This window comes from Nerophis lumbriciformis, linkage group LG30 (genome assembly GCF_033978685.3).
Source record: "Nerophis lumbriciformis linkage group LG30, RoL_Nlum_v2.1, whole genome shotgun sequence".
NCBI classification, from domain to species: Eukaryota; Metazoa; Chordata; class Actinopteri; order Syngnathiformes; family Syngnathidae; genus Nerophis; species Nerophis lumbriciformis.
Window position 1 is genome coordinate 29,907,012 of NC_084577.2, and position 25,072 is coordinate 29,932,083.

Below are 25,072 nucleotides of genomic sequence, written 5' to 3' on the forward strand. Positions count from 1 at the left end.
CGATTCTGAAACCTTACCCCAGGAATCAGATCGAATCTTTAGGTGCCCAAAGATTCACTCCCCTACATTGCAAGAATCGGTTTAAATCGAGACTTGTTTTGAATCGAGAATCGATTTTGAATGGACCATTCCAGGAATCCGATCGAATCAAAAGGTGGCCAAAGATTCACAACCTATATTGCGAGAATGGTTTGAATCGAGAATCGTGTTTAATCAAGAATCGTGTTGAATCAAGAACCGATCCTGAATCGAATCGTAACCCCAGGAATCGTAATTAAATCGTTAGGTGCCCAAAGATTCACACCCCTACATTGCAAGAATCGGTTTGATTGGAGAATCGGTCCTGAATCGAATAGTCACCCGAGGAATCGGAGTTAAATCGTTAGGTGCTTAAAAATTCACACCCCTATATTGCAAGAATCTGTTTGAATCGAGACTTGTTTTGAATCAAATTGTCACTCCAGGAATCCGATCGGATCAATAGGGGCTCAAAGATTCACAGCCTAAATCGCAAGAATCGGTTTGATTGGAGAATCGATCTTGAATCGAATCGTCACCCCAGGAATCGGAATTAAATTGTTAGGTGCCCAAAGATTCACACCCCAAGAATAGTTTTGAATCGAATTGTCATTCCAGGAATTCTATCGAATCATTAGGTGCTCAAAGATTCACAACCTAGCATTGCAAGAATCGGTTTGACTGGAGAATCGATCCTGAATCAAATCGTCACTCCGGGAATCGGAATTAAATCGTTAGGTGCTCAAAGATTCACAACCTTACATTGCAAGAATCTGTTTGATTGGAGAATCGATCCTGAATCAAATCGTCACTCCGGGAATCGGAATTAAATCGTTAGGTGCTCAAAGATTCACACTCCTACATTGTGGGAATTGGTTTGATTCGAGAATAGATTCGAAATCGAATCGTAACCTAAGGAATCAGAATTAAATCGTTAGGTGCCCAAAGATTCACACCCCAAGAATAGTTTTGAATCGAGACTTGTTTTGAATGGAATTGTCATTCCAGGAATTATATCGAATCATTAGGTGCTCAAAGATTCACAACCTAGCATTGCAAGAATCGGTTTGACTGGAAAATCGATCCTGAATCAAATTGTCTCTCCGGGAATCGGAATTAAATCGTTAAGTGCCCAAAGATTCACACCCCAAGAATCGGTTTGAATCGAGACTTGTTTTGAATCGATAATCGATTTTGAACAGAATTGCCATCCCAGGAATTCGATCGAATCATTAGGTGCTCAAAGATTCACAACCTTACATTGCAAGAATCTGTTTGATTGGAGAATCGATCCTGAATCAAATCGTCACTCCGGGAATCGGAATTAAATCGTTAGGTGCTCAAAGATTCACACCCCAAGAATAGTTTTGAATCGAGACATGTTTTGAATCGAATTGTCATTCCAGGAATTATATCGAATCGTTAGGTGCTCAAAGATTCACAACCTAGCATTGCAAGTATCGGTTTGACTGGAGAATCGATCCTGAATTAAATCGTTAAGTGCCCAAAGATTCACACCCCAAGAATCGGTTTGAATCGAGACTTGTTTTGAATCGATAATCGATTTTGAACAGAATTGTCATCCCAGGAATTCGATCGAATCATTAGGTGCTCAAAGATTCACAACCTTACATTGCAAGAATCTGTTTGATTGGAGAATCGATCCTGAATCAAATCGTCACTCCGGGAATCGGAATTAAATCGTTAGGTGCTCAAAGATTCACACCCCAAGAATAGTTTTGAATCGAGACATGTTTTGAATCGAATTGTCATTCCAGGAATTATATCGAATCGTTAGGTGCTCAAAGATTCACAACCTAGCATTGCAAGTATCGGTTTGACTGGAGAATCGATCCTGAATTAAATCGTTAAGTGCCCAAAGATTCACACCCCAAGAATCGGTTTGAATCGAGACTTGTTTTGAATCGATAATCGATTTTGAACAGAATTGTCATCCCAGGAATTCGATCGAATCATTAGGTGCTCAAAGATTCACAACCTTACATTGCAAGAGTCTGTTTGATTGGAGAATCGATCCTGAATCAAATCGTCACTCTGGGAATCGGAATTAAATCGTTAGGTGCTCAAAGATTCACACCCCTACAGTGTGGGAATTGGTTTGATTCAAGAATCGATCCTGAATCGAATTGTCACCCCAGGAATCAGGATTAAATCGTTAGGTGCCCTAAGATTCACACTCCTACATTGCAAGAATCTGTTTGAATCGAGACTTGTTTTGAATTGAATTGTCACTCCAGGAATACGATCGGATCATTAGGTGCTCAAAGATTCACAACCTACATTGCAAGAATCGGTCTTGAATCGAATCGTCACCCCAGGAATCGGAATTAAATTGTTAGATGCTCAAAGATTCACACCCCTACATTGTGGGAATTGGTTTGAATCGAGACTTGTTTTGAATTGAATTGTCACTCCAGGAATCCGATCGGATCATTAGGTGCTCAAAGATTCACAACCTACATTGCAAGAATCGGTTTGACTGGAGAATCGATGTTGAATCGAATCGTCACCCCAGGAATCAGAATTAAATTGTTAGGTGCCCAAAGATGCACACCCCAAAAATAGTTTTGAATCGAGACTTGTTTTGAATCGAATTGTCATTCCTGGAATTTTATCGAATCATTAGGTGCTCAAAGATTCACAACCTAGCATTGCAAGAATCGATCTTGAATGGAATCGTCACCCCAGGAATCGGGATTAAATCGTTAGGTGCTTAAAGATTCACACCCCTACATTGCAAGAATCTGTTTGAATTGAGACTTATTTTGAATCGAGAATCGATTTTGAATCGTTCGGTGCTCAAAGAGTCAAACCCCTACAGTGTGGGAATTGGTTTGATTCAAGAATCGATCCTGAATCTAATTGTCACCCCAGGAATCGGGATTAAATCGTTAGATGCTTAAAGATTCACACGCCTACATTGCAAGAATCGGTTTGAATCGAGACTTTTTTTGAATGGAATTGTCATTTCAGGAATCTGATCGAATCATAAGATGGCCAAAAATTCACAACCTATATTGCCAGAATGGTTTGAATCGAGAATTATGTTGAATCAAGAACCGATCCTGAATCGAATCGTAACTCCAGGAATCGGAATTAAATCATTAGGTGCCCAAAGAGTCACACTCCTACATTGTGGGAATCGCGTCGAATGGAGAAGCAATGGGATGGAGAAGCGGGTGTGGTAATGGATGGTTGGGTGTTACATATGGAAGAAGAACCTGAATGATTGTGGCCTTCCAAGCACAAGAAGACAAAGAAAGACACACCAGAGGAGGAAGAAGAACAATCAAGGAATAGCAAACTGGACCACCAGTTCTTCTTTAGCGTCCACTTTGATTTGAGAGATTGCACTGTAAGCGTACGCTGCTATCTTGGACACCTGCAAAGAAAAAGTCTCTTTAGATTTCATCCTGCCTAATATTTCTAGAACAAATATAAGTCTGTGCTGATACAACTATTGACTTTCAATAGGATATCAACATTAGAGCATGGAGTACTGGCTGATACAGATATTGATCCGTTCAGGAACTATTTTTAGTTCCCTTTTAGGTAGCGAGGTGGGACTTTTGGAAGGTTCCAGGAACCTTCAAGGGGGCGGGGCTGTGTTGTCGACCGCTGATTGGTTGAACACAGTTGGGGGGGCGTTCCTAAGTTTCAGCCGCCATTACAGTACAACTTGTTTATTTCAACTACAGGTAAAAGCCAGTAAATTAGAATATTTTGAAAAACTTGATTTATTTCAGTAATTGCATTCAAAAGGTGTAACTTGTACATTATATTTATTCATTGCACACAGACTGATGCATTCAAATGTTTATTTCATTTAATTTTGATGATTTGAAGTGGCAACAAATGAAAATCCAAAATTCCGTGTGTCACAAAATTAGAATATTACTTAAGGCTAATACAAAAAGGGGATTTTTAGAAATGTTGGCCAACTGAAAAGTATGAAAATGAAAAATATGAGCATGTACAATACTCAATACTTGGTTGGAGCTCCTTTTGCCTCAATTACTGCGTTAATGCGGCGTGGCATGGAGTCGATGAGTTTCTGGCACTGCTCAGGTGTTATGAGAGCCCAGGTTGCTCTGATAGTGGCCTTCAACTCTTCTGCGTTTTTGGGTCTGGCATTCTGCATCTTCCTTTTCACAATACCCCACAGATTTTCTATGGGGCTAAGGTCAGGGGAGTTGGCGGGCCAATTTAGAACAGAAATACCATGGTCCGTAAACCAGGCACGGGTAGATTTTGCGCTGTGTGCAGGCGCCAAGTCCTGTTGGAACTTGAAATCTCCATCTCCATAGAGCAGGTCAGCAGCAGGAAGCATGAAGTGCTCTAAAACTTGCTGGTAGACGGCTGCGTTGACCCTGGATCTCAGGAAACAGAGTGGACCGACACCAGCAGATGACATGGCACCCCAAACCATCACTGATGGTGGAAACTTTACACTAGACTTCAGGCAACGTGGATCCTGTGCCTCTCCTGTCTTCCTCCAGACTCTGGGACCTCGATTTCCAAAGGAAATGCAAAATTTGCTTTCGTCAGAAAACATGACTTTGGACCACTCAGCAGCAGTCCAGCTCTTTTTTTCCTTAGCCCAGGTGAGACGCTTTTCGCGCTGTTTCTTGGTCAACAGTGGCTTGACACGAGGTATGCGGCAGTTGAAACCCATGTCTTTCAAGCGTCTCTTGGTGGTGGATCTTGAAGCACTGACTCCAGCAGCTGTCCACTCCTTCTGAATCTCCCCCACATTTTTGAATGGGTTTTTTTTCACAATCTTGACCAGGGCGCGGTGATCCCTATCGCTTGTACACTTTTTCTGACCACAGTTTTTCCTTCCCTTTGCCTCTCCATTAATGTGTTTGGACACAGAGCTCTGAGAACAGCCAGCCTCTTCAGCAATAACCTTTTGTGTCTTTCCCTCCTTGTGCAATGTGTCGATGGTTGCCTTTTGGACAGCTGTCAAATCTGAAGTCTTCCCCATGTTTGTGTAGGCTTCAGAACTGGACTGAGAGACCATTTAAAGCCCTTTGCAGGTGTTTTGAGTTAATCAGCTGACTAGTTTGTGGCACCAGGTGTCTTCAAAATTGAACCCTTACACAATATTCTAATTTTGTGACACACGGAATTTTGGATTTTCATTTGTTGCCACTTCAAATCATCAAAATTAAATGAAATAAACATTTGAACGCATCAGTCTGTGTGCAATGAATAAATATAATGTACAAGTTACACCTTTTGAATGCAATTACTGAAATAAATCAAGTTTTTCAAAATATTCTAATTTACTGGCTTTTACCTGTATTTTTAGTTCCCTTTTAGGTAGCGAGGTGGGACTTTTGGAAGGTTCCAGGAACCTTCAAGGGGGCGGGGCTGTGCTGTCGACTGCTGATTGGTTGAACACAGTTGGGGGGCGTTCCTAAGTTTCAGCCGCCATTACAGTACAACTTGTTTATTTCAACTATATGCAGTTTAATGTTTATTATTCTTTACAAACTTCATTTCAATACACGAAGCTACGGGAAGAGGACGGACTTTCAAAACTACCGTAAATTCCAGACTACAAAGCGCTACCCCCCCCCCCCCCCCCCTCCCCCACGTTTAGCTTATAAAACGGTGCGGCTAACATAGGGATTTTTCTTTGCTAATGCAAAAAAACAAGCAAATACACAGAAACTATGTTATTGTTTGCGCTATGACGCCCTCTTTTGGACGAGTTCGCCCACTGAAGGTGCTGCATGGCCCTTCTGTTTAGATGTTACAATAATGATGTATAAATTATCACAACTCTTATGCTTGAAGGCCGTTGCTATAGTTATTATCAATTGTGCTGAAGTTGTACTTTTCTATCCAAGGGCAAACATCGAGTACCTTGACGCAGACAAAGCAGAGACAGGGCGATATCACGAGTGTCAGCACATTTCCATTTCTGAATAATCATATATTGTGTCTAACTGGGGCTGCTGAAATTACCCCCCCCCCTTCCTTCAGAAGCAGCCTCAGTGATGTAACCAGGGACCTCCCGAATAAATAGAGGAGCACGCGGGCTGTGCCTTAGAGCGTGGGTTGGAACTGTAACTGAGTGTACAGCCCAATACGTCTCTCTTTATGAGTAAAATGTAACTCTGTCTCTGCCTGATTCCTTGCTTCTTGTCTGTTTGATAAATGTCATCAGTGTTTGAACCTGACATTAGACTGAGCTTTAAACCGGAAGTAGAAGTGCCGTTCTGTCTTCTAGTCGTCAAGAGCGTTTCTACCATTATAGATTCTTCATTCATTCCTCCAAGTAACGTTTGCAAGTTTTACAATATAACTACAACAATTTTCACTTACTAAAACGTTCCATGTGTGATGTCTGTAGGAGTGTTTTCATGCATATTTGTACTTGTTATCGTAATGCAATTAAGCTAGCGTCGTTAGCATTAGCTAATATGCTAACACGTTTACGAGCGTCTGTGTTAGTATTATTAATTTACAATGACATTATTTTTGTATTGTTTCAGTTTCACAAATTCCTCAGTAAATTCACCAAAACGTCACCGTGGAGTTATTGAGTCTGTTTAGCTGATTGGAGAGCTAGCTTGCGCAGCTAGCGGGTCCATGACCATGACTTCTGTTTTGTTTGATCAGCCGTTTTACTGCCGTGTTACAGACACCGTTTGGAAACAATTAAGGTATGTAAATAAACATTTACAGAATATTTCTGTGTAAATAACTCATTTCACAACGTATATATCTGCGGTGTGGCGAATATATGGAAAATAAATGTTCCTCCTAAAATGTAGTTGTTGCAGCTTATATGCCGGAGCGCTCTATAGTCCATAAAACACAATATTAGCGGAGGTTTATAAAGTACTCAGCAGGACTTTGACGCACAAGGCGAGCTGAAACTAGCTGGGTCTCCGAGCTCGTAGTTTGAAGAGAAATGTGAAATGAAGGACAAGTGGAAGGAAGTTAAAGCACATCAAATATTCAATATTTACTTGGTTAGATGCTGTAAAAGTAGTCAGTGACACGCCATTGTTGTAGTTATTCGTCCCGAGTGAACACAATGCTAACAGGCCAACGCTGAATCTTGTTGAGAAAAAAACTTAGACTTATTTTTGATATATTATTATTTATAGATAAACACTGACATTTATTATTGATATATTATTTACAGATAAACACTGACATGTATTATATATATATATATATATATATTATTTACAGATAAACACTGACTATTATTGACATATTGTTATTTACAGAAACACTGAAATTTATATATTATTTACAGATAAACACTGACATTTATTATTGATATATTGTTATTTACAGATAAACACTGACATTTATTATTGATATATTGTTATTTAAAGAAACACTGAAATTATTAATATATTTTTTACAGATAACACTGACATTTATTATAGATATATTGTTATTTACAGATAAACACTGATATTTATTGATTATATATTGTTATTTACAGACAAACACTGACATGTATTATTTATTTGTTATTTACAGATAAACACTGACTATTATTGACATATTGTTATTTACAGAAACACTGAAATTATTTATATATTATTTACAGATAAACACTGACATTTATTATTGATATATTGTTATTTACAGATAAACACTGACATTTATTATTGATATATTGTTATTTAAAGAAACACTGAAATTATTAATATATTTTTTACAGATAAACACTGACATTTATTATAGATATATTGTTATTTACAGATAAACACTGATATTTATTGATTATATATTGTTATTTACAGACAAACACTGACATGTATTATTTATTTGTTATTTAAAGATAAACACTGACATTATTATTGACATATTGTTATTTACAGAAACACTGAAAATTATTTATATTTTACAGATAAACACTGACATTTATTATTTATATATTGTTAAAGAAACACTGAAATTATTTATATATTATTTACAGATAAACACTGACATTTATTATTGATATATTGTTAAAGAAACACTGAAATTATTTATATATTATTTACAGATAAACACTGACATTTATTATTGATATATTGTTATTTACAGATAAACACTGACATTTATTATTGATATATTGTTATTTACAGAAACACTGAAATTATTTATATATTATTTACAGATAAACACTGACATTTATTATTGATATATTGTTATTTACAGATAAACACTGATATTTATTGATTATATATTGTTATTTACAGAAACACTGAAATTATTTATATATTATTTACAGATAAACACTGACATTTATTATTGATATATTGTTATTTACAGATAAACACTGACATGTATTATATATATATATATATATTATTTACAGATAAACACTGACTATTATTGACATATTGTTATTTACAGAAACACTGAAATTATTTATATATTATTTACAGATAAACACTGACATTTATTATTGATATATTGTTATTTACAGATAAACACTGACATTTATTATTGATATATTGTTATTTAAAGAAACACTGAAATTATTTATATATTATTTACAGATAAACACTGACATTTATTATTGATATATTGTTATTTACAGATAAACACTGATATTTATTGATTATATATTGTTATTTACAGATAAACACTGACATTTATTATTGATATATTGTTATTTACATATAAACACTGACATGTATTATATATATATACATATTATTTACAGATAAACTGACTATTATTGACATATTGTTATTTACAGAAACACTGACATTTATTATTGATATATTGTTATTTAAAGAAACACTGAAATTATTTATATATTATTTACAGATAAACACAGACTATTATTGACATATTGTTATTTACAGAAACACTGAAATTATTTATATATTATTTACAGATAAACACTGACATTTATTATTGATATATTGTTATTTACAGATAAACACTGATATTTATTGATTATATATTGTTATGTACAGACAAACACTGACATGTATTTATTTGTTATTTAAAGATAAACACTGACATTTATTATTGATATTGTTATTTACAGAAACACTGAAAATTATTTATATATTATTTACAGATAAACACTGACATTTATTATTGATATATTGTTATTTACAGATAAACACTGACATGTATTATATATATATTATTTACAGATAAACACAGACTATTATTGACATATTGTTATTTACAGAAACACTGAAATTATTTATATATTATTTACAGATAAACACTGACATGTATTATTGATATATTCTTATTTACAGATAAACACTGACATTTATTATTGATATATTGTTATTTAAAGAAACACTGAAATTATTTATATATTATTTACAGATAAACACTGACATTTATTATTGACATTTATTATTGATATATTGTTATCTACAGATAAACACTGATATTTATTGATTATATATTGTTATTTACAGACAAACACTGACATGTATTATTTATTTGTTATTTACAGATAAACACTGACATTTATTATTGATATTGTTATTTACAGAAACACTGAAAATTATTTATATATTATTTACAGATAAACACTGACATGTATTATTGATATATTGTTATTTACAGAAACACTGAAATTATTTATATATTATTTACAAATAAACACTGACATTTATTATTTATATATTGTTATCTACAGATAAACACTGATATTTATTGATTATATATTGTTATTTACAGACAAACACTGACATGTATTATTTATTTGTTATTTAAAGATAAACACTGACATTTATTATTGATATTGTTATTTACAGAAACACTGAAAATTATTTATATATTATTTACAGATAAACACTGACATTTAATATTGATATATTGTTATTTAAAGAAACACTGAAATTATGTATATATTTTTTACAGATAAACACTGACATTTATTATTGATATATTGTTATTTACAGATAAACACTGATATTTATTGATTAAATATTGTTATTTACAGACAAACACTGACATGTATTATTTATTTGTTATTTAAAGATAAACACTGACATTTATTATTGATATTGTTATTTACAGAAACACTGAAAATTATTTATATATTATTTACAGATAAACACTGACATTTAATATTGATATATCGTTATTTAAAGAAACACTGAAATTATTTATATATTATTTAAAGAAACACCGAAATTATTTATATATTATTTACGGATAAACGCTGACATTTATTATTGATATATTGTTATTTACAGATAAACACTGATATTTATTGATTAAATATTGTTATTTACAGACAAACACTGACATTTATTATTTATTTGTTATTTAAAGATAAACACTGACATTTATTATTGATATTGTTATTTACAGAAAAACTTAGACTTATTTTTTATATATTATTATTTATAGATAAACGCTGACATTTATTATTGATATATTATTTACAGATAAACACTGACATGTATTATATATATATATATTATTTACAGATAAACACTGACTATTATTGACATATTGTTATTTACAGAAACACTGAAATTATTTATATATTATTTACAGATAAACACTGACATTTATTATTGATGTATTGTTATTTAAAGAAACACTGAAATTATTTATATATTATTTACAGATAAACACTGACATTTATTATTGATATATTGTTATCTACAGATAAACACTGATATTTATTGATTATATATTGTTATTTACAGACAAACACTGACATGTATTATTTATTTGTTATTTAAAGCTAAACACTGACATTTATTATTGATATTGTTATTTACAGAAACACTGAAAATTATTTATATATTATTTACAGATAAACACTGACATTTATTATTGATATATTGTTATTTACAGAAACACTGAAATTATTTATATATTATTTACAAATAAACACTGACATTTATTATTTATATATTGTTATCTACAGATAAACACTGATATTTATTGATTATATATTGTTATTTACAGACAAACACTGACATGTATTATTTATTTGTTATTTAAAGATAAACACTGACATTTATTATTGATATTGTTATTTACAGAAACACTGAAAATTATTTATATATTATTTACAGATAAACACTGACATTTAATATTGATATATTGTTATTTAAAGAAACACTGAAATTATGTATATATTTTTTACAGATAAACACTGACATTTATTATTGATATATTGTTATTTACAGATAAACACTGATATTTATTGATTAAATATTGTTATTTACAGACAAACACTGACATTTATTATTTATTTGTTATTTAAAGATAAACACTGACATTTATTATTGATATTGTTATTTACAGAAAAACTTAGACTTATTTTTTATATATTATTATTTATAGATAAACGCTGACATTTATTATTGATATATTGTTATTTACAGATAAACACTGATATTTATTGATTAAATATTGTTATTTACAGACAAACACTGACATTTATTATTTATAGATAAACACTGACATTTATTATTGATATTGTTATTTACAGAAACACTGAAAATTATTTATATATTATTTACAGATAAACACTGACATTTAATATTGATATATTGTTATTTAAAGAAACACTGAAATTATTTATATATTATTTAAAGAAACACTGAAATTATTTATATATTATTTACAGATAAACGCTGACATTTATTATTGATATATTGTTATTTACAGATAAACACTGATATTTATTGATTAAATATTGTTATTTACAGACAAACACTGACATTTATTATTTATTTGTTATTTAAAGATAAACACTGACATTTATTATTGATATTGTTATTTACAGAAAAACTTAGACTTATTTTTTATATATTATTATTTATAGATAAACGCTGACATTTATTATTGATATATTATTTACAGATAAACACTGACATGTATTATATATATATATTATTTACAGATAAACACTGACTATTATTGACATATTGTTATTTACAGAAACACTGAAATTATTTATATATTATTTACAGATAAACACTGACATTTATTATTGATATATTGTTATTTAAAGAAACACTGAAATTATTTATATATTATTTACAGATAAACACTGACATTTAATAATGATATATTGTTATTTACAGATAAACACTGATATTTATTGATTATATATTGTTATTTACAGACAAACACTGACATGTATTATTTATTTGTTATTTAAAGCTAAACACTGACATTTATTATTGATATTGTTATTTACAGAAACACTGAAAATTATTTATATATTATTTACAGATAAACACTGACATTTATTATTGATATTGTTATTTACAGAAACACTGAAAATTATTTATATATTATTTACAGATAAACACTGACATTTAATAATGATATATTGTTATTTACAGATAAACACTGACATTTATTATTGATATATTGTTATTTACAGATAAACACTGACATTTATTATTGATATATTGTTATTTACATATAAACACTGACATGTATTATTGATATATTGTTATTTACATTATTTAATGTTGTCTTGTTTATTGACATGGTATCAGTGTAGATTAAATATAGTAAACCACTCATTCATACGTCTTCTACCTCATTTGTATCAACTACCTGAACTGTGGAATGCGGTGGAAATACAAAACCACACACTTCTACAAGAACCTTTAGTTTCTGGAACTTCAAGTTCTTGAACTTCTGGTGAAAAAGGGCCTAATATGGGATGTCCCTGCAATGCCAACTGCACCACAAAGACATGTAAGATGTGTGATCTTACCTGTTGCACGTCCGAGTATGGCACCAGGTCACTGGCCAGCACTTGGTGAGGCTGGCTGGTGAAGGAGGGGAGAACCAGGGCTTTCTTTTGAAGACTGCTGCTGCTAAATGCAACAAGTTTTGTACTGGAAGGAAAAGGAAAGAAAACATTAGGGCTGTAACGGTACGTGTATTTGTATTGAACCGTTTCGGTACGGGGGTTTCGGTTCGGTTCGGAGGTGTACCGAACGAGTTTCCACACGAACATATGAAGTAGTCTGTTTCTGTCAGTCCTCTACACAGCACCCAGCATTGTCCCACCCACACAACCATCTGATTGGTTACACACAGAGCGGTAACAGCCAATCAGCAGTGCGTATTCAGAGCGCATGTAGTCAGTGCTTAGCGTTTAGCAGGTAATCATCAGGCAGCGGACTCTCCCCAAATGATAATAAACACCTCCCAGTCAACTACTAGTAACATCACTATGAGCCCGTTGACCTTCTAGAAATATAAAAGGCAGGCTAATTCGCTTTTAGCGTAACGTTAGCTCATTTTGCGGTGTATGTGCGTGTGTGTGTGTTACGGACAGCAAAGCCCTGTCTGTCTGTTATTTCACTTGACCTTTTTCTGTGTTGATTGAGCTGTGTTGAAGCAGCAAAAAAGGACATTATGTTAAATGAAGAGTTTCTGTCTCTGATAGTTGATATAATAATGTAAGTGCATCATTAAGCCTACATGAACTCCATGGTGTTCAGGGATGAATAGTCTCTCCTATTGCACCATTTTTTCAGCTATAGTTACATTAATCATTAGAAATGCAGCAGCCTAGTTTTGAATGGCAAGATAAGAGATATGGAGTCTGTCCTGTCCTCTACCCAAGGACAAAAATAAAGATTTTACTGGTAAAAACAGTAGACCAATAAGCATACTTCCTGTTCTTAGTAAATTGATGGAAAAAGTTGTTTTCAAACAAATTCAAGATTACTTTACCTACAACAAACTGATGTCGGGTTCCCAGCATGCTTCTAGGCAAGGTCACTCAACATCTACTGCTCTAGCTCAGCTGACTGATGACTGGCTGTCACAAATGGATGTCAAGAAGATGGTTGGTACTGTCCTGATTGACTTTAGTGCGGCATTCGATGTCATAGATCACAACATAATGATCTCCAAACTGAGAAAATATGGTTTTAATAGTATGTCACTTTCTTGGATGTTGAGCTATCTATCAGCAAGAACACAGAGAGTGTGTTTTAATGGTAGCCTATCTGAACGCAAGTACAATTACTGCGACGTGCCTCAAGGAAGCTGCTTAGGTCCTTTACTTTTTATTATTTTTACTAATGATCTTCCCTGTGTTACAACAAACACCAATATGGTTATGTATGCAGATGACACAACTCTATACAGTACTGCCTCTACCTTAAATGACCTAGAAAATAACTTCAATCAGGACCTGGAGAGAGTGTCCCGCTGGGTAAATGATAGTAAACTTGTTGTGAATATTGACAAAACAAAAAGCATTCTTTTTGGATCCAGGCATATGCTTGTTGATGACCCACAGCTTCATATTTTAATGTCAGACATACGTATTGAGCAGGTCAAAAAAGCAAAATTGCTTGGTGTGCTATTAGACAGTCAACTGTCATGGTCCGATCATATTAATGGTATTTCAATGAAAATGGGAAGAGGTTTAGCCATGGTCAGGAGGTGCTCCACCTTCTTGACATCCTCAACAATGGCTCAAGTCATACAGTCCTTGGTTTTCTGTCATCTTCATTACTGTCCTATAATATGGTCCGCTACGACCAAGTCTGACCTGAACAAACTGCAACTTGTTCAGAACAGAGCGGCTAGACTGCTACTTAAATGTTCTTTGCACACTAATATTTCATTTATGCATTCACGCCTGTCCTGGTTGTCTGTTGAACAAAAGATGCATTGTAGTCTCCTTATGTTCTTTACAACTATCATTTTAGATCAATCACCAGATTACTTTTACAAACAGTTTTTAAAATCAACTAACACACATATTCATGACACTAGGAATGCCAGCAATGGCTATTTGGCACTTCCTGCTCCCAGGACCAATCTCCTCAAACATACAGTCATGTATAGATGTACATCATTCTGGAATGGGTTGCCATCTCACATTAATCTCTCACAAAGTAAATTGTCATTCAAGACAGCTTTGAAGATACACCTATTGCAGCTGCCCACATGACGTGAATTTTTAATACTGGTTTTAACTAGCTTTTTATCTTATGTTGTATTTTTCCATTGTATAATGTCTGTTATTGCATGTATTCTTTGTATTTTAATTTTGTATGCTCCTATATGGACCCCAGGAAGACTAGCAGTCGCCTTGGCGTCAGCAAATGGGGATCCATTCAATAAACAATAAACAATGGCAGGGTCCCTGCCATCACATGTTGATAAAAATATAACATTTACATAATAAAAATCAACTACAGGCTTCCCAAATGCTGTAATAAATTAAGCATGATGAGTTGACTTGAAACTGTTTAATGTTGCACTTTTTTTATGTAGAAGAAAAGTTTTGTCATTTTATTTAATCTGAGCAACAACTTGAGGCAGTTTAATGTTGATTAACGTGGGCAGAATGATTATAGTGTTCCCAATGTTAAAAGGATAAAGTCATTGTTTATAACTTTGGTAAATAAATAACCAAAACATTTATATTTTGTTGTTTTCTTGCTGTACCGAAAATGAACCGAACCGTGACCTCTAAACCGAGGTACGTACCGAACCGAAATTTTTGTGTACCGTTACACCCCTAGAAAACATGTACCGTATTTTCCGCACTATTAGCCGCACCTAAAAACCACAAATTTACTCAAAAGCTGACAGTGCGGCTTATAACCCGGTGCGCTTTATATATGGATTAATATTAAGATTCATTTTCATAAAGTTTCGGTCTCGCAACTACGGTAAACAGCCGCCATCTTTTTTCCCCGTAGAAGAGGAAGTGCTTCTTCTTCTACGCAAGCAACCGCCAAGGTAAGCACCCGCCCCCATAGAACAGGAAGCGCTTCTTCTTCTACTGTAAGCAACCACCCGCCCGCGTAGAAGAAGAAGAAGCGCGCGGATATTACGTTTCATTTCCTTTGTGTGTTTACATCTGTAAAGACCACAAAATGGCTCCTACTAAGCGACAGGTTTCCGGTTCATGAAAAGACGCAATCTCTCCATCCGCACACGGACTACTATTTCACAGCAACTGCCTAAAGACTTTCAAGAAAAGCTGGCTACTTTCCGTGCATATTGTAAAAACAAGATAGCTGAAAAAAAGATCCGGCCAGAGAACATTATCAACATGGACGAGGTTCCACTGACTTTTGATATTCCTGTGAACCGCACTGTGGATACAACGGGAGCACGTACGGTGAATATTCGCACCACAGGGAATGAGAAGTCATCCTTCACTGTGGTTCTAGCTTGCCATGCTAATGGCCAGAAACTTCCACCCATGGTGATATTCAAAAGGAAGACCTTGCCAAAAGAGACCTTTCCAGCCGGCGTCATCATAAAAGCTAACTCGAAGGGATGGATGGATGAAGAAAAGATGAGCGAGTGGTTAAGGTAAGTTTACGCGAAGAGGCCGGGTGGCTTTTTTCACGCAGCTCCGTCCATGTTGATATACGACTCCATGCGCGCCCACATCACGCTGGTTTTTAATATATTATTAAAGTTTGACTGACCTATCTGACTGTTTTTTTGACATTCCTTTAGCGCAGTTAGATGCGGCTTACAACACGGGGCGGCTTATAGGTGGACAAAGTTTTGAAATATGCCGTTCATTGAAGGCGCGGCTTATAACCCAGGGCGCCTTATGGTGCGGAAAATACGGTACAGGTTTCCCAAATGCTGTAATAAATTAAGCATGATGAGTTGACTTGAAACTGTTTAATGTTGCACTTTTTTTATGTAGAAGAAAAGTTTTGTCATTTTATTTCATCTGAGCAACAACTTGAGGCAGTTTAATGTTGATTAACGTGGGCAGAATGATTATAGTGTTCCCAATGTTAAAAGGATAAAGTCATTGTTTATAAATTTGGTAAATAAATAACCAAAAAATGTATATTTTGTTGTTTTCTTACTGTACTGCAGTGGTTCTCAAACTTTTTTTGTCATCCCCCACTTTGGACAAGGGGGAGTTTTCAAGCCCCACCTGCCCCCATCGCCCCAACAGAGCGCTAATGCCAAGCTTTAACATTTTCAAATTTATTGAACATCAAGTTGTATACATTCGAACTCAATAACATAAAATAACATTAAGTTCAATAATAAATAAAATAACTGTGCAGCTGTGGTATAACTTGCATCAAGTTCAATAATAAATAAAATAACTTCCATCAAGTTCAATAATAAATAAAACAAAAGTGTTATAACTTGCATCAAGTTCAATAATAAATCAAAAAAAGTGTTATAACTTGCATCACGTTCAATAATAAATTAAAAAAACTGTTATAACTTGCATCAAGTTCAATAATAAATCCAAAAAAGTGTTATAACTTGCATCACGTTCAGTAATAAATCAAAAAAGTGTTATAACTTGCATCAAGTTCAATAATAAATCAAAAAAAGGGTTATAACTTGCATCAAGTTCAATACTAAATCAAAAAAAGTGTTATAACTTGCATCAAGTTCAATAATAAATCAAAAAAAGTGTTATAACTTGCATCAAGTTCAATAATAAATCAAATAACTTGCATCAAGTTCAATAATAAATACAATAAAAGTGCCACTTTGCAATCTTTGCAAAAAAAAAAAAGGAGGAGCTATGCATTTGGCAAGACCGGGCAAGTGACAGCACTTTCCCCCAGGAGAGCCACCTTGCTTCACTGTGTAACAGCACGGCTGTATGATCAGCTCCCATTTCCTCACACAGTGCAGAGAACAGTCGCGCTTTCAGTGGTCGTGTTTTCATCAAATTTACCGCGCTCACAACATCTGTTAAAACCTCATTGAGTTCGGGGCTGAGCTGCCTTGACGCGAGTGCTTCCCGGTGAATGACACAGTGTGTGCCCGTCACATTTTTGTTTCTCTGCAGGCGCTGGCTCTGGTTCGACGACATTTGAGGTGCGAGTCACAAATGTATATATTTGTGTAATTGTGGTCCACACATTAGCCTGCTACCCATCCGCGCGAAAGTTTGTTCCGCTTAGCCCCGCCCCCATTAGTTACTGTTGCTATGTCTGTCAAACTTTCGCTCCTACCGAGAAATATAAAGCCTACAGTAAAAATAAGTACCGGTAATTTCCATTTATTTATATAGCGGATTTCACAGACAGAATCACAAAGTGATTTACAGTGTGTATAGAAAATGAAAGCATAGTAAAAAAAATAATCTAAAAATATAATAATTAAAAAAAAAATGTAAAGTGAAATTTCCTCCCGTTCCTCGCACCCCACCTGTCATGTCTCTATTCCCCACCAGTGGGGCGCGCCCCACACTTTGAGAAACGCTGCTCTAAACCGAGGTACGTACCGAACCGAAATTTTTGCGTACCGTTACACCCCTAGAAAACATGTATTTGGTCTCTTGACTATAAAAGGACGTAATGCAGAAAAAGAGTTGGTGATTACTATCAGAAGCTGTGTAAATGATGCCTGTCAACACACCTGTATTGTCGAGCTTTGTCCATGTATTCATGTTGCTCCATCATGACTGAGTCAGCCGCCGACACGTCGATGATGTTCCTGCGCGACAAAGCACATTTGAAGCAAGGTGCGTGCTCAGTCACCTGCCGGCCGCACAGAGCGCCATCTTACTGTGCCGTCTTGGTGAGGATGGAGGTGAGCAGGGCCTGTTCGTCCGTCCTGGCCGAGGGCACGGTGGGACTGATCCAGTCCGTGCCATTTGGGGGTTTGCTGACCGGGTTTGGGTGCGTGATCAGCGGCTTGCGTTCAGGATCCTTCAATGATAAACAAGTCATGTCATGTAAGTGCAAAAATATGTCTTCGACAAACCAAAAGGTGTCATGTCTTCTCTTTAAGTGTAAACTCATACAAACACATTACTGGTGGAGTGAATAAGATATTTAAATGTGTACTTTGAACCTACAGCTGAACAGAGTGATCTTTCTATACTCGGAGGTGGTGTCTACAACAGGAAGTGAACACACTCCATTTCTCTCTAGCATTAAAATAACACTAAAACAAGTCCGTGGAAAACACTTAATGTCAACAAAATAGTCAAATCACATTGAACACTTAACAATAAGCACTTAAAATGAAGGAATGTGTAAGAAATGCCTCATAAAGTGTAAGAAAATAGTGCAAAGTGTGAAAATGTAAACATAGAAACCTGAGAAGAACTATTTTCCGCAGGTTTAATGACAGGAAGTTACGGCTGTGCTCTAAAGGGTGAGCTAAGGTGGTGTTGGAATAATTGTAAGTTATCACAAAAGAAACGTTGTGTTGCATTGTGTTCCTGATAAGAAGATGAATGCTGTCTTTCGAGGCCTAACAAGAGGAAGAATGCTCGTGAAACGCCACTGTGATTTCAACACGGACAGATGGCAGGATCTGCTCAACTTCCAGAGGAACTCTTTTTGAAGTGTTAAACGAACTCTCTTTGAAGTCAACGCTATTTACGACCCGCTGCCCTTTTGAAGCAACTGTGGTCAGGAGACGGGAGGGGTTATCCATTGTCCTCCAACACCTGCCCCAGCTGGATCCAGGAAGAGCCCAAGCCCGAGAAATCCTCTTCTTGGTCTTCAAAGCGACCGAAAACAATGACTGTTTTACATACTTCCCATTCCTGCTGTGACATGTGTCGGTGCGTGAACATTGAACATCTGAATAAAAGAGGAGACGAAAACCTTCTTCGTCAGAGCGTGGTGCAGGACTGTACAGAGAGTGCAGTGGCCATGTCTCTCCTCAATATTGAGTCCGAATTGAATTCTGTCTCCGTTTGATTCCTTGCCTTTTGTCTTGTTTAATAGATGTCCTCAGTGTTTGAACGTGACAGGTGGTGTGGTATTAGTGCTTTTGCCTCGCATCATGTACAGACCACATTGGTCTGACTACGGTCCTTCTGAAAAAGACTTCGACTACTATACATATACACATGTATGTATGTATGTATGTATGTAGATATATATATATATATATATATATATATATATATATATATATATATATATATATATATATACATACATACATACACACACAATATATATATATGCAGATATATCCTCCCATTATTACATTTTTTATTGGTATCGATTATGCGTTTCTCATGATATTTTTTATAACATTTCATTGCCAAGCCCTAATTTAAAGACAGTTAAATCTGGGGAAAAAATTGCCGGGGGAAATAGTAAATTAATTTAAAAATAAATAAATATTGAAAACATTTAAATAAAGTAAAATAAACGGAATAGTTCACATATTTAATCACACAAAATAAACAAAATATTATGGCTCTTATGAAGCCAGAATAATATTTAATGTTTCCTCTGCCAAGAAAAAAAAAATTAATTAAAAAAATAAATCATCCTCCTTTTTTCAGGCTCTAAAATAGAAGTTTCTGGATCATCATTTGTCCAAAAGTAGTCTTTGTAGTCTCTCATCAAGTCTGCCATGATTAGTAGTCTTCTTGTTGTTGAAGGGAAAAGCAAACTTTGTAATGTATCTGTGAAATGATACGCCGCCATATGCTTAAAATGACCAAAATACGTAAACATTACGTGTTATTATGAATGTTACAACATTACATATAAACTTAGTGTATATGATACTTAAAATGATGAAAATATGTAAATATGACATGTTATTACGAATGTTACAACATTACATATATACTTACAGTGTCTATATAATACTTAAAATGATGAAAATATGTAAATATTAAATGTTACTATGAATGTTCCTACATTACATATATACTTACAGTGTGTATATACTACTTAAAATGATGAAAGTATGTAAATATGACATGTTATTATGAATGCTACTACATTACATATATACTTAGTGTGTATATAACACTTAAAATGATGAAAATATGTAAATATTACATGTTATTATGAATGTTGCAACATTACATATATACTTAAGTGTGTATACAATACTTAAAATTATGAAAATATGTAAATGACATATTATGAATGTTACATTACATATAAACTTAGTGTATATGATACTTAAAATGATGAAAATATGTAAATATGACATTTTATTATGAATGTTACTACATTACATATATACTTACAATGTGTATATAATACTTAAAATGATGAAAATGTGTAAATGACATATTATGAATGTTACTACATTACATATATACTTAGTGTGTATATACTACTTAAAATTATGAAAATATGACATGTTATTATGAATGTTACTACATTACATATATACTTAGTGTGTATATACTACTTAAAATTATGAAAATATGTAAATATTACATATTATTATGAATGTTACTACATTACATATATACTTAAGTGTGTATACAATACTTAAAATTATGAAAATATGTAAATGACATTATGAATGTTACTACATTACATATAAACTTAGTGTATATGATACTTAAAATTATGAAAATGTGTAAATATGACATGTTATTATGAATGTTACTACATTACATATATACTTACAGTGTGTATATAACACTTAAAATGATGAAAATATGTAAATATTACATATTATGAATGTTACTACATTACATATATACTTAGTGTGTATATAACACTTAAAATGATGAAAATGTGTAAATATTACATGTTATTATGAATGTTACTACATTACATATATACTTACAGTGTGTATACAACACTTAAAATGATGAAAATATGTAAATATTACATGTTATTATGAATGTTACTACATTACATATATACTTACAGTGTGTATATAACACTTAAAATGATGAAAATATGTAAATATGACATATTATGAATGTTACAACATTACATATATACTTAAGTGTGTATACAATACTTAAAATTATGAAAATATGTAAATTACATATTATGAATGTTACTACATTACATATAAACTTAGTGTATATGATACTTAAAATTATGAAAATGTGTAAATATGACATGTTATTATGAATGTTACTACATTACATATAAACTTAGTGTATATGATACTTAAAATTATGAAAATATGTAAATATGACATGTTATTATGAATGTTACTACATTACATATATACTTACAGTGTGTATATAATACTTAAAATTATGAAAATGTGTAAATATGACATATTATGAATGCTACTACATTACATATATACTTAGTGTGTATACAATACTTAAAATTATGAAAATATGTAAATATGACATGTTATTATGAATGTTACTACATTACATATAAACTTAGTGTATATGATACTTAAAATTATGAAAATGTGTAAATATGACATGTTATTATGAATGCTACTACATTACATATATACTTACAGTGTGTATATAACACTTAAAATGATGAAAATATGTAAATATTACATGTTATTATGAATGTTACTACATTACATATATACTTAGTGTGTATACAATACTTAAAATGATGAAAATATGTAAATATGACATATTATGAATGTTACTACATTACATATATACTTAGTGTGTATATACTACTTAAAATTATGAAAATATTACATGTTATTATGAATGTTACTACATTACATATATACTTACAGTGTGTATATAACACTTAAAATGATGAAAATATGTAAATATGACATGTTATTATGAATGCTACTACATTACATATATACTTAGTGTGTATACAACACTTAAAATGATGAAAATGTGTAAATATTACATGTTATTATGAATGTTACTACATTACATATATACTTACAGTGTGTATATAATACTTAAAATAATGAAAATATGTAAATATGACATTTTATTATGAATGTTACTACATTACATATATACTTACAATGTGTATATAATACTTAAAATGATGAAAATGTGTAAATATTACATGTTATTATGAATGTTACAACATTACATATATACTTAAGTGTGTATACAATACTTAAAATTATGAAAATATGTAAATGACATATTATGAATGTTACTACATTACATATATACTTAGTGTGTATATACTACTTAAAATTATGAAAATATGTAAATATTACATGTTATTATGAATGTTACATTACATATATACTTACAGTGTGTATACAATACTAATAATGATGAAAATATGTAAATATTACATACTATGAATGTTACTACATTACATATATACTTAGAGCGTGTATATAAAACGACGATAGAGGCTTTACAGGCGGAATAGAGCAACTCCTTTTGGCTTCATTGTTGGCTGACTTTTGCTAGTGTTTATTTACGATTTAGAATGCATAAAAAAAAAAAAAAAAAAAAGAACAACACACGTCTTGCATAAGAATTGTGAACGTTAGACACAGTGTGTCTTAGGTTTGGGGTCATTTGAATGTTTGGAGCTGGCTTGTTACAACTTGGCGTCTCTTTAAAAAGTTGTAAAACTCTTAGGTCACGCGACTCGTCAATAAAAAAAAAAGGGGAACCTGCCATCTTGTGACTCTTTGTAAATAGGACAAAGTTCCTCTCCGCTTGGCGTGCATGACGTCATTCCAGAAAGCGTTTGTGGTTAATGAGCATGAAAGCAACTTGTTTGGAAGTAGCAGTTAGCCAGGCCTCAGGGACAGCTTCAACAAATGCGCGGAGAGAATAAAAAAGGCGACACTCGGCAAAGGCGAGAGGAATAAAGCCTACGTCGTGACGTCATTGATGTCGATACAAGACTGTACACACGTGACTAAAGAGTGATATTGATTAGTTAGCTAGCTAGCGGCTATGCTACCTGCTCTGCCGCCTCGTCCTCGCCGCTGTAACAGCACCCCATGGCGGCCTCCGCGACACTCCGGCGTCCCTCTTTTCACACGGAAAAGCAGCCGTCTTCTTCCGCGCCGACAAACATAAAAGTTGTCTGGTTGAGGGCAAAAAGTAGCCACCGTCGGCGGCAGATATCACATGACAACAACACGGGCGCCACTTCCGGTATTTGAGGCGCAGCGGTGTCACGGCCCCACGCGTTTGCGCATGCGCTGAATTTGCAACACGCATGCGCAAATATACTATTAGTATCATAGACTTGTTCGTACGCAGCATGGAGCGCTACTGCCTTACTGGCGCTGACGAGACGCGGGGCCGCCATCTTGGAGTGGTGATTCGCTCCACTCGGTGCAATTAATTTGGCAGGAGCAATGAACTGTCAGCGCATTTAATTCATCTTACCTCACTGAATACCACCGATTTTCACACGCTTTTTTTGTCACACGTGTGGCTATGATAAAGGACACATCTTTTTTTATTCATAGTTTGCTTAACAGTAATATCCATCCATCCATCCATCTTCTTCCGCTTATCCGAGGTCGGGTCGCGGGGGCAGCAGCCTAAGCAGGGAAGCCCAGACTTCCCTCTCCCCAGCCACTTCGTCCAGCTCCTCCCGGGGGATCCCGAGGCGTTCCCAGGCCAGCCGGGAGACATAGTCTTCCCAACGTGTCCTGGGTCTTCCTCGTGGCCTCCTACCGGTCGGACATGCCCTAAACACCTCCTTAGGGAGGCGCTCGGGTGGCATCCTGACCAGATGCCCGAACCACCTCATATGGCTCCTCTCGATGCGGAGGAGCAGCGGCTTTACTTTGAGCTCCCCCCGGATGACAGAGCTTCTCACCCTATCTCTAAGGGAGAGCCCCGCCACCCGGCGGAGGAAACTCATTTCGGCCGCTTGTACCCGTGATCTTGTCCTTTCGGTCATAACCCAAAGCTCATGACCATAGGTGAGGATGGGAACGTAGATCGACCGGTAAATTGAGAGCTTTGCCTTCCGGCTCAGCTCCTTCTTCACCACAACGGATCGATACAGCGTCCGCATTACTGAAGACGCCGCACCGATCCGCCTGTCGATCTCACCATCCACTCTTCCCTCACTCGTGAACAAGACTCCGAGGTACTTGAACTCCTCCACTTGGGGCAAGATCTCCTCCCCAACCCGGAGATGGCACTCCACCCTTTTCCGGGCGAGAACCATGGACTCGGACTTGGAGGTGCTGATTCTCATCCCAGTCGCTTCACGCTTCACATTCTATTACTTAACAGTAATAGAATATTCTTATATGCTATAAGCAGAGGTGTGGACTCGAGTCACATGACTTGGACTCGAGTCAGACTCGAGTCATGAATTTGATGACTTTAGACTCGACTTGACAAAATGTAAAAAGACTTGCAACTCGACTTAGACTTTAACATCAATGACCTGTGACTTCACTTGGACTTGAGCCTTTTGAATTGACATGACTTGACACG

General features: G+C 34.3%; 2 protein-coding genes across 3 annotated transcripts in view; one reads left to right on the plus strand and one right to left on the minus strand.

Annotated features, from left to right (window-relative positions):
- Positions 1-25,072, plus strand: part of lrrc51 (leucine rich repeat containing 51) — a 150,375-nt gene that overhangs the window by 36,872 nt on the left and 88,431 nt on the right. Inside the window, exon 5 of one of the 2 annotated variants that reach the window (XM_061925887.2) lies at positions 19,189-19,235. The exons of the other annotated variant lie outside the window; for it this stretch is intronic. The gene's annotated coding sequence lies outside the window, so the exon portion shown is untranslated. Of the gene's footprint in view, positions 1-19,188; positions 19,236-25,072 lie in introns of those variants that run through there. 2 annotated transcript variants of the gene reach the window in all.
- Positions 1,875-23,772, minus strand: lamtor1 (late endosomal/lysosomal adaptor, MAPK and MTOR activator 1). The gene is made up of 5 exons (XM_061925888.2): positions 23,568-23,772; positions 18,520-18,662; positions 18,370-18,447; positions 12,743-12,866; positions 1,875-3,421 (listed from the first exon to the last, which is right to left on the minus strand). The coding sequence occupies exons 1-5, from the start codon at positions 23,607-23,609 to the stop codon at positions 3,329-3,331; spliced, it is 480 nt and encodes a 159-aa protein (XP_061781872.1). The 5' UTR covers positions 23,610-23,772; the 3' UTR covers positions 1,875-3,328.

Coding starts and splice junctions, on each gene's coding strand:
- lamtor1 (XM_061925888.2), bottom strand. CDS start 23,609: ATGGGGTGCTGTTACAGCGGCGAGGACGAGGCGGCAGAGCAG. Junction 18,663..23,567: donor AGGACGAGGCGGCAGAGCAG/GTAGCATAGCCG, acceptor TTATCATTGAAG/GATCCTGAACGCAAGCCGCT. Junction 3,422..12,742: donor CATACTCGGACGTGCAACAG/GTAAGATCACAC, acceptor TTTTCTTTGCAG/GTGTCCAAGATAGCAGCGTA.